The following is a 12,117-nucleotide window of genomic DNA, read 5'->3' on the forward strand; positions in this document are numbered from 1 at the left end:
GACAACAGCTGATAATCAGCTGTTAATGAGATAAGGGGACATGATGCACCCAAATGAACCAATTGCGGGAATCAACGCAATTGCGCATTAGATTACGCGTTCTCAGTATGGGTGAGCCTAGTATGCTGATATTTCTTGCTTACTGCATACATTATTACTAAAAAAGTATGTTCTAAATAGTATGTAGTACAATTAGTACACAGTATGTCGTTTTAGTAAGTAGTAGGCAAGACAAAATTAAAAGGGCCTATTTATATAATTAATATGAATTCGGAGGACAGAAATTATTAAATATTAAAGCATTAGACCTATCACTAAAAGCTTCAGTCATACAAAAGTTATACTTAAATCCGAACTGGTTCTCAAGCAAATTAGTAAGAATGTCTCACCCAATGTTCAAGAATGGCCTTTTTCCCTTTATTCAGATTACAACCTCTCATTTTCAGTTATTTGAAAAGGAAATCATCTCCCAAATATCACTATTTCTAAAACAAGCCATAGAAAGTTGGTTGCAATTTCAATTTAATCCTCCAGAAATGACAGAACAAATAATGCAACAAATATTGTGGTTAAATTCAAATATACTAATTGACAAAAAAACTTTATTTTTTGACAGAATGTTTAAAAAAGGTATAATCTTCGTAAATGATATCATCGGTAGGACTGGTGGAGTTATGTCGCACATGCGCTAACAAAAACATATGGAAATGTCTGCTCTACCCAAAATTACAACCAAATAATTGCAGCCTTACCGCAAAAGTGGAAGAGGAAAGTGGAAGGGGGAGAAAGTAAGGATCTTGTCTGTCGGCCTTGCATTAAAGAACATAATTGGTTAAGGAAAACTGTGATAAATAAAAAAGTATATCAGTTTCACTTTAGGACCAAAGGATTGGCAGCCATCCCATATAAATTGCAAAATAGTTGGGAAGAGATTTTTGACGTACCGATCCCATGGCATAGTGTTTATGAACTGACATGCAAAACGACACCGGATTCAAAAATTAGAATCTTTCAATTTTAAATTATTATATAAAATTCTTGCTACCAATAGAATGTTATTTATATGGGGGATACAATCTTCCCAGCTCTGCAGATTTTGCTGTGAAGAGACAGAATCATTAGATCATTTGTTTTGGTTCTGTCCATTTGTAGCTTGTTTTTGGACACAGGTCCAGGAATGGCTAAAGGAGTGCAATATTTACCTGGAGCTAACCTTGCAGATAGCATTACTGGGTGATCTGAAAAGTCATAGTCAATCGATCAATAATATAATAATACTTTTAGCAAAAATGTTTATTTTTAATTCACAATCTGTAGAAGCAATTAGAATATAAAGGTTCAGAACTTTTGTAAAACATCACAGTACGGTTGAAATATATATGGCAAATAGAAATCCTATATGGATGGTGTTAAAAGATAGATGGGAGGTATTGAATGGAGTTGAAGGATGGGACTAATAACAAATAACAATAAATAATAACAAGATAACTAATAATGTAAGCATACTGTGTCCATAATAAGTATATAGGTTGTATGTTGGGAGCTTTTGGGAAAGAGCACAGTTAGAAAGATATGGCATATAGAAGCAAACCGGATGGACATCATGAAAATGATCGGAGAGGTTGAGAGTAGAAGAAGTTCAGGAGCAAAAACAAATAAAATAGAATTATTGTAAAATTGAATGTGTCCATAAGGTGTAGATAGTAAGTATAGACCGGAAGTAGAGGCCTGGGCATTGTTGTTCACTAATTTACCCCTAGTAGGGAAAGGATGGCGGGGTTGAGAAGTAATAAAGGGGAGTATATATATATAAAAAACATGGGAGATTGGAAGTGATGCAGACAATTACATTGATGGAAGTTACAATCTATCTGCAATATTAAGCTGATCTACCCCCCAAACATTTTTTGGGGACACGGCCATTCATTCATAGGTTGTGGGGCTGCCGCTGGGCTATAATGAAAACTCCAGATTGTGCCTTTTAACCAACCCTACAAGTGCAGGCTGATCCAGTGGCTATTGGCTAAGGTTCTTGACTGTTAGCTTGTTGGGCCCATCTGCAGACAGGTTCCAACTCATCTAGCCTTGGTCCTAATAATACACAGGACCTTACCAGGGAGAGGAGAAAGCAATCTCCCTTCTCATTTTCAGACCGCTCAATTTTCCTGATCATATCACGTACAGTATGGCCGTGGGCGAGGGAGGGAGGGAGGGAGGGAGAAGTCAACTAATTTGTGCTGGAGCCCCACAGGGACTATAGAACTACAGCCTACAGTCCTATATACACAAGTGCACACCCACGCATGCACATGCACACACACACACACACACACACACCCACAAGCCCCACAGGGACTACAGAGCCACAGCCTACAGTCATACAGACTCTTATACGGCCAACATTGAAACAGCAGCCAGCTACAGTAGAACCTCACCAGCCTGGGGGGGCTGTATCTAACATGGGAATGCTATTAGAGAAACTGATTAAAAGCCCCCTCACCCCCTCCCCCTCACCCCCTCCCCCCCCCCCTCCCTCTCACCCCCTCCCCCTCCCTCTCACCCCTCCCTCCCCCTCTCACCCCTCCCCTCCCCCCCTCACCCCCTCCCTCTCACCCCCACCCCCTCCCTCTCACCCCCTCACCCTCACCCCTCTCTCCCTCTCTCTCTCCCCTCCCTCCCTCCCTCCCTCTCTCCCCTCCCTACCTCCCTCCCCTCCCTACCTCCCTCCCCCTCCCTCCCCCCTCCCTCCCTCTCTCCCTCCCTCCCTCTCTCTCTCCCTCCCTCCCTCCCTCCCTCAACCGCCTCCCCCTCCTCCCTCCCCCTCCTACATCCCTGTCCTCAGTGCTTTTCTTTGCCTTTTGTAGCATGAGACACACGAGCACAATGAATAGTAGCCCTGTGATATTAATGATGCTAATGATCTCGTTATGTAGAGGATAATAGAGGAAGGACCTTTAGATGGATACTACACACCCCAACACTACACACACCCACACACACACCACTACACAGTCTGTTAATGACAGCTGAGACAGACTGCTCTCAGACTGTTTAAGAGGACCGTGGAGCGCCTTAAAGATTTTGGTTGTGATTTATTTGGCTTAAAGCAAGGGGATTTGTTCCAATGTTTTATCATACTTTTTATAATATATTCAGTTTAGTAAAGTAACCTGAACAAGCAGAGACACACACACACACACACACACACACACAGAGAGAGTTTTAAATGAGCTCCGTTCCTATAGATGAGGTCATGTCCCTTGGCGAAGGTATAAGCAGTAACCTACTGTAGATACCGTGCCTCGTAGCATAGGGAATGGCATAGCTCCATTAAAGGAAGGCTGATGACAGAGGAATTGAAAAGAGCAGCAGTGCTAAGCTAAGCAGGTCTTTATGCATGGGGAGGAAATTATGCTGAATTCTCCGGTGGAGGAAGAGGGATTGCTTTGTTGCTTGATAATAATAAATAATAATATGCCATTTAGCAGACGCTTTTATCCAAAGCGACTTACAGTCATGCGTGCATACATTTTTTGTGTATGGGTGGTCCCGGGGATCGAACCCACTACCTTGGCGTTACAAGCGCCGTGCTCTACCAGCTGAGCTACAGAGGACCACGATAGAGACTGTACTGTAGCTTAGCTATGAAGAGGGATTCCTATGGTACTACTGGGTGTGGAAGTTTACCTAGGAGAGAGCCAGCCACTGTAAACTCTCTTGCTTCCTCGCTTTGCATGCTGGTCCAGATACTAGTCTGTCTTTTCACTGCTTTCTCTGTCTCTCTCTCTCTCTCTCTCTCTCTCGTATGTAGCATGACTCATTCCACAGCAGAGTCTCTAACTTTTTCATGAAACAGAAATAAATATTAAAAAGGAGAATAAAACAGTCTTGTCAGACTTCTGTGTTCCATTCTGTGCTGTAGTGGTTCATTGAAATGGCTCCCATCACGACCATGGACTAGCTTTATTGCTCTGCTCTGGCTAGGGGACACACAGACACACACACACAAACATACATAGTTTGCTTTTGTTCAGTTTCATTCCAATGAACAGGTGTCCACTGTTAGGCAGTGGGGAAGCAGCACCCAATGGTAGTGAAGATGTGTAACTGCTCTGTATCAACTCACACAAAACAACCTAACGGAAGCAAACAGAACTCTCATTTTTGTTGCAAATGTTTTTCATTTGGAGTAAACTGTTTCCATTACAAAACATTTTGCAACTGTTTTCTATGGCCTTCGTCTAATGAATACACCCCAGAGCTCAGTGGTACATTCCAGTTCTAATCAACCTCATTCCTTTCAGCTCTAACCAGCCTCATTCCTTTCAGCTCTAACCAGCCTCATTCATTTCAGTTCTAATCAGCCTCATTCCTTTCAGCTCTAACCAGCCTCATTCCTTTCAGCTCTAAATCAGCCTCATTCCTTTCCAATCACCCTTGGCGGATGAAGCGAAGTGAGATTAGGGTATTATGATTGAATTTGATTGTTGTGAGATTTCTGTATTGTGTGTGGATCGAGAGTGAGAGAGCGTTCTCATTGGATACTGTGTCACTCACACTGTAGAGTAATGATACAAGTCAATAACAATGGCTGGCTGACTGGCGGGGAGCCCCGCTCTTGTTGAAGTGTGTATGTGTGTTGGAACAGAGACACATCTGATCCCCAGTGTGTCGGAGATGAAGAATCTTTCCCAGCATGCGCGTTCTCACACAGACCTGCCACTGTTATTACTGAGTTCATTATCAACACACAGACAGACCTGCCACTGTTACTACTGAGTTCATTATCAACACACAGACAGACCTGCCACTGTTACTACTGAGTTCATTATCAACACACAGACAGACCTGACACTGTTATTACTGAGTTCCTTATCAACACACAGACAGACCTGACACTGTTATTACTGAGTTCATTATCAACACACAGACCTGACACTGTTATTACTGAGTTCATTATCAACACACACACAGACCTGACACTGTTATTACTGAGTTCATTATCAACACACATACAGACCTGCCACTGTTATTACTGAGTTCATTATCAACACACATACAGACCTGCCACTGTTATTACTGAGTTCATTATCAACACACATACAGACCTGCCACTGTTATTACTGTGTTCATTATCAACACACAGACAGACCTGCCACTGTTATTACTGAGTTCATTATCAACACACAGACCTGCCACTGTTATTACTGAGTTCATTATCAACACACAGACAGACCTGCCACTGTTACTACTGAGTTCATTATCAACACACAGACCTGCCACTGTTATTACTGAGTTCATTATCAACACACAGACAGACCTGCCACTGTTATTACTGAGTTCATTATCAACACAGAGACCTGACACTGTTATTACTGAGTTCATTATCAACACACAGACAGACCTGCCACTGTTACTACTGAGTTCATTATCAACACACAGACAGACCTGACACTGTTACTACTGAGTTCATTATCAACACACACACAGACCTGCCACTGTTATTACTGAGTTCATTATCAACACACAGACAGACCTGCCACTGTTATTACTGAGTTCATTATCAACACACAGACAGACCTGCCACTGTTACTACTGAGTTCATTATCAACACACACACAGACCTGCCACTGTTATTACTGAGTTCATTATCAACACACAGACCTGCCACTGTTATTACTGAGTTCATTATCAACACACATACAGACCTGACACTGTTATTACTGAGTTCATTATCAACACACAGACCTGACACTATTCTTACTGAGTTCATTATCAACACACAGACCTTCCACTGTTATTACTGAGTTCATTATCAACACACACACAGACCTGCCACTGTTATTACTGAGTTCATTATCAACACACAGACAGACCTGCCACTGTTATTACTGAGTTCATTATCAACACACATACAGACCTGCCACTGTTATTACTGTGTTCATTATCAACACACAGACAGACCCGCCACTGTTATTACTGAGTTCATTATCAACACACAGACCTGCCACTGTTACTACTGAGTTCATTATCAACACACAGACCTGCCACTGTTATTACTGAGTTCATTATCAACACACAGACAGACCTGCCACTGTTACTACTGAGTTCATTATCAACACACAGACCTGCCACTGTTATTACTGAGATCATTATCAACACACAGACAGACCTGACACTGTTATTACTGAGTTCATTATCAACACAGAGACCTGACACTGTTATTACTGAGTTCATTATCAACACACAGACAGACCTGACACTGTTACTACTGAGTTCATTATCAACACACACACAGACCTGCCACTGTTATTACTGAGTTCATTATCAACACACAGACAGACCTGCCACTGTTACTACTGAGTTCATTATCAACACACAGACAGACCTGCCACTGTTATTACTGAGTTCATTATCAACACACAGACCTGCCACTGTTATTACTGAGTTCATTATCAACACACAGACCTGCCACTGTTATTACTGAGTTCATTATCAACACACACACAGACCTGCCACTGGTATTACTGAGTTCATTATCAACACACAGACAGACCTGACACTGTTATTACTGAGTTCAATATCAACACACATACAGACCTGCCACTGTTACTACTGAGTTCATTATCAACACATAGACAGACCTGACACTGTTATTACTGAGTTCATTATCAACACACAGACCTGACACTGTTATTACTGAGTTCATTATCAACACACAGACCTGACACTGTAATTACTGAGTTCATTATCAATACACAGACCTGCCACTGTAATTACTGAGTTCATTATCAACACACAGACCTGCCACTGTTATTACTGAGTTCATTATCAACACAAAGACAGACCTGCCACTGTTACTACCGAGTTCATTATCAACACACAGACAGACCTGACACTGTTACTACTGAGTTCATTATCAACACACAGACCTGCCACTGTTACTACCGAGTTCATTATTAACACACAGACAGACCTGCCACTGTTACTACTGAGTTCATTATCAACACACAGACAGACATGTGGACACACATACGGAAACACACACAGGGGCACAATGGACATTTACAACAAAGTTTACATGGACTTAGTACAAAATACTAACATATAAAGGTGTGTGTGGGAGGACCACTGTCTAACCTCTCGTCTCCTGTGTTTTGTAGTTTGTGGAGACCATCAGTAGTAAGCAGAGTGAACTGGACACCTTCATAGCAGAGGGCTACAAGACTGCCCTGTCTGAGGAGCGCAGGAGGTACTGTTTCCTGGTGGACAGACAGTGTGCTGTGGCCAAGAACAGCAGTGCTTACCACGGCAAGGTAAGGGTTAACACAACTGGGTCTGTGGGGTGGTTGTGTGTGTGTGTGTGTGTGGGGGGGGTGGGGGGTACGTTTGTTGTCCAGGTGGCAATGTGAAATGCATGGGCTTGGTATCTGTCTCTCTTAATGGTGTAATCTGTCATGTTTTCTGCTGTTTAATGGTCATATAAATGAATGATAAGCCTATACTTCTCTGTAATATGATATGTATAACTCTGTGACCTTAGCCTGGGGTCATCTCATCACAACTCTATTTGTCAAAACTGATGAAGGTAACATCCCAAATGGCACCCTATTCCCTATGTGGTGCACTACTTTCGACCAGGGTCCTTTTTGATAGGGTGTCATTTGGGACAGAACCTATATAATATATTATAGGCTTTTTGGAGATGTTACGGTTGGCTTTATGATGGATCCAGTTGATATAATATTCATAGTCTGGTTAATTGCTGCATATTAATAATAACTTCATTCCTAAGAAACTTTGTTATGGGGAGGAGGATATGTAGAGAGAAGTTGTACAGGTGGGTGGGTTAGTGTAGCTGTCTCCTGGGTTTACTAGGGAGGGAGGGTTGGTGTGTGTGTGTGTGTGTGTGTGTGTGTGCGTGTGTGTGTGTGTGTGTGTGTGGCGGACAGGGCAACAAGTACGTACATACACACTCTCTAGAACAAAGACACACACTGCTGCAGACCATTTGTAGAACATGGAGTCCAGTTGTTTAATCAGCACGGGGGCGTGTGTGGGAAGAGTTCACAAAGGCTGTGCTGAAGAGTCCTCTTGGAGAGAGGGGGAGAGAGAGAGAGGGGATTGGGAGAGAGAGAGAGGGGAGAGAGAGAAGCACAGAGAAAGTGGAGAGTGGAGAGTAGAGAGAGAGAGTGAGAGAGAGTACAGCTGCCACAGCGAAGCATCTAGAATTTGGTGTGAGTCACCTGGTGCAGCCTGGTTGGTTCCACAACCCCTGTCCACAGGAGGGAGAGTGAAAGTTACCAGGAAAGATGACTAGAGATCTTCAAGGTGATGATGTGTGTTAGATAAGAGCTTGGTGTTGCAGACGTTGTAATGAAGACGACAAGGATCTAAAGAAGTAGATCTCTAAATCTTTGTCATGTGTTATAGCTTCCATGTATTACACAAATCAATGAATGTTGTCTATAGCCTGATCTGGTGTGTCTTCTAGTACATCACATCCACAGTGACGATGTAGAACTTCTCTATTCTTTATTTGACTGATTGACTGATCTCTATCTGTCCAGGGTAAAGACCTGCTGACCCAGAAGATCCCAGTATGGCAGCAGGCATGTTCAGACCCCAACAAGCTGCCAGAGCGGGCCATGCTCCTAGCCCAGCAGATGGGCTCTGGGTCCGGCACAGGCACTGCTTCCCTGATCATGGGGGGCTCCAGCCCCATGCACACCTCCAAGTCTAACCTGTCCAACCTGGTCATCTCTGACCCCATCCCCGGGGCTCAGCCGCTCCCCGTCCCCCCAGAACTGGCCGTCTTCATGGGTGGTGGGCTGGGGCACCAGGCGGTGAGTGGTGGTGTGGGTCTGGATGAGCGGGCTGGTAATGTTGCTGTATGGGGAAGGTTTCTCTTACTCTGTAGGTGTTGGGAATATTAATATTCAGCTGTGAATTGTATTTGTATTTATTAAGGATCCCCATTAGTTCCTGCCAAGGCAGCAGCTACTCTTCCTGGGGTCCAGCAACATTAAGGCAGTTATATACAAAATAAGAGGTTTTAAATAATCGGATAGATAAAGGAATCAGAACGGTAAAGGAATCAGAACGGTAAAGGAATCAGAACGGTAAAGGAATCAGAACGGTAAAGGAATCAGAACGGTAAAGGAATCAGATATATAAAGTACATGGAAGCATACAATATCTTTGAAGAACAGACTAACATAACAAAAAAATTACATATCCTGAAGAAAATGTGATGTGCATGCTAGCTTGTGAAGGATCGATTGATTGATACTATAGCCTGAACATGTGAAAGTTTGTTTGGTGCCTATAACTTGATCGGTTCAAATGTACTGTTGGTGGGTTATTTTATACAAATGTATGTAAATTAATATAGTTATAGTTGATCAAAGTTTAAGAATTGGAAGTTAGGATAGCCTGAACATGTAAAAGTTGGTTTGGTGATTCTTTTTTGAACGGTTCAAGTGTTACTGTTGGTGAGTTATTCTATGCTAATTTATGCACATTTATATAGTTATAGTTGATAACGATCTTGAAGTTAGGATAGTCTGAATGTTTTAAAGTTGGTCTTATAACTTAATTGGCCAAGGAGCAGGACCATTGTAAATACCTACCACTGTTTTACTGTGGTTCTCATTCAAACCCATGTAAATGTATGCCCATTTTAAATGCGTATAGTTTAAAAAGTATAAACCAGTATAAAAAAAATTGAATGCAAGCAATCTAAATTGGGTCAATCTGAACATCTAAACGTTAGTTTGGCATTGATAGCTTACACGGTTTAAGAGCAAAGGTGAATCCAAATACTTCCCATTCATGCCAATGGAGCTTTTATTGACATTTTAAAATGGTTATAGTTCATAAAGTATAAATGTTATCAAACATCTGAATACAGTTCATCTAAGTTGGGTCAGTCTGAACATCTCAACGTTGGTTTGGAGTTAAACGGTGAAAGAGGAGATAAATATAAATGTTTTACCATTCAAGTCTATGGCCCGTTTTCCCCCCATTGAAATGCATTGGGAGCTCATTTAAATATTGTTATAGTTCAAAAAGTATAAATGCTATCCAAAATATATTTTTTCAAGCAACCCAAGTTGGGGCAGTCTGGACATTTGGAAGTTGGTTTCGTTTTAATAGCTTCAATCGTTTAAGCGCTGATAATAATATGAGTATGTAAGAAATCTAGAGGTGTGCATTGCTTTGCATGCACACCTAATTACAATTCATTAATTTATACTCTTAATTTGAGCTTGGATTACAGGCGAGTGTATCTGCGAATAAATAGTCTCTGCTTCCTGACGTAGAGAGAGGAAACGGTAGACTAAATCAGCCCTGTAACCTCTGGCCCTGGGTGGGGAAACAAAATTACACATTTACATATTACACTTTTAATGATGCACCTTATTAATTAGGTAGTAAACTCGTTCTGTAAGATGAGAAGTGGAGGCTTACATATGACCTATGAACAACATCTCTATCTGAATATTAATTATCTAACTGGATCCTTGCCGTAGCTTGTAATCCATCATTTTACTTTGTGAATACTCCTGTATAATTTATTGCCCTATGTAGACCTTCTAGGCCAGGGATGGGGAACTGGCAGCCCACCCTTTTGTAGGCCCCTGTATCAATCCCCCTCCCCCTCCCCCTCCCCCTCTTACTGTTGAGAGTTAGAATAGTATAATATACAAGGTGCAATTTCTAAATTTGGTTGTGAATCAGCAGTTTTTCTCTTATGTCAGTCACTGACAGTCACTCAATTAGCCCATGTCGATTTACATTTTTTAGATTGGGAAATTAGTCAAGCCAGCTATCTAAACTTGTAGTAATCGTGATCGAATTACCGACCGGGGAGTCCCCATTGATTTTGTTAGTTACTCTCTCTCAGATATCATTATTAAAAACTGCAAACATTTCTCTCTGCCCCATGGCAATATGAGTAGAATTGCATGAAGTTGGTAAAATAATTGCTAAATCTTCTCTATGCTCCATGACAAAAGGTGTAGAATTTCAGGAAATTAACTCTTAAAACTTTTTCTCTCCGCAGTCAAGAGGGGGGGCCGCTAAAACATTTTGCTCGCAAGGTCGCTGCATGTGTGGGTATGGATGTGGGTACGCAGACCCGCGATCCACTGCGGCCCCTCATGATGAGTTCAGATTTGATGTGTCCCGACGCCCATCCCTGTTCTAGGCCAAACATTGAATGCAAGACCGTATATGGATATATCCTGTAGCTTCTCACACACTGCCTACACACACTATAGATACCAGACCGTCAATTTACAGTCTACTAATTATTTTTTATTATGTTCCGGCCTCCCGACCGTACACTCAAGAACAAATGGGCCCAAGGCTGAATCTAGTTGATGATCCCTGCTCTAGTGCATGTTTCTGAATGTATATTCCGTGTTTCCAGAGGCTGATGGGTTCAGATGGGATGTCCATGGTGAACGGTACGACAGGACTCCATGGAGGGGAAGAGTACTGGACAGAGGGGGGTGTGTCAGTCTCCCAGCTCCAAGGAAGACCCTCCTCCCCCCAGGCCCCTTCCCTACCCCAGGGACAGGCCCCCACCCAGAGACAGGTCAGCTCAGAACACAGAATTACATACAGTGCATTCGGAAAGTATTCAGACCCCTTGACTTTTTCCACATTTTGTTACATTATAACCTTATTCTAAAATGGATTAAATAGTTTTTTCCCTTCATCAATCTACACACAATACCCTATAATGACAAAGCAAAAACAGGTTTTTAGACATTTTAGCACATTTATTAAAAATAAAAAAATTAAATCTAATTTACATAAGTATTCAGACTCTTTACTCAGTACTTTGTTGAAGCACCTTTGGCAGCGATTACCGCCATGAGTCGTCTTGATTATGACCCTACAAGCTTGGCACACCTGTATTTTGGGGAGTTTCTCCCATTCTTCTCTGCAGATCCTCTCAAGCTCTGTCAGGCTGGATGGGGAATGTCGCTGCACAGCTATTTTCAGGTCTCTCCAGGGATGTTCGCTGGCTGGGCTACTCAAGGACATTCAGAGACTTGTCCCGAAGCCACTCCTACGTTGTCTTGGCTGTTTGCTTAGGGTCGT

General features: G+C 42.2%; 1 protein-coding gene across 3 annotated transcripts in view; it reads left to right on the forward strand.

The window, feature by feature from the left end:
- Window positions 1-12,117, forward strand: part of LOC121551514 (brain-specific angiogenesis inhibitor 1-associated protein 2) — a 106,184-nt gene that overhangs the window by 79,626 nt on the left and 14,441 nt on the right. For all 3 annotated transcript variants that reach the window (XM_045210974.1, XM_045210976.1, XM_045210975.1), the window contains exons 7-9: window positions 7,164-7,316; window positions 8,571-8,846; window positions 11,438-11,605. In XM_045210974.1, the coding sequence (XP_045066909.1) occupies window positions 7,164-7,316; window positions 8,571-8,846; window positions 11,438-11,605 (597 nt within the window). The remainder of the gene's footprint in view (window positions 1-7,163; window positions 7,317-8,570; window positions 8,847-11,437; window positions 11,606-12,117) is intronic.

Source organism: Coregonus clupeaformis, chromosome 35, assembly GCF_020615455.1.
Source record: "Coregonus clupeaformis isolate EN_2021a chromosome 35, ASM2061545v1, whole genome shotgun sequence".
In the NCBI taxonomy this organism is placed as follows: Eukaryota; Metazoa; Chordata; class Actinopteri; order Salmoniformes; family Salmonidae; genus Coregonus; species Coregonus clupeaformis.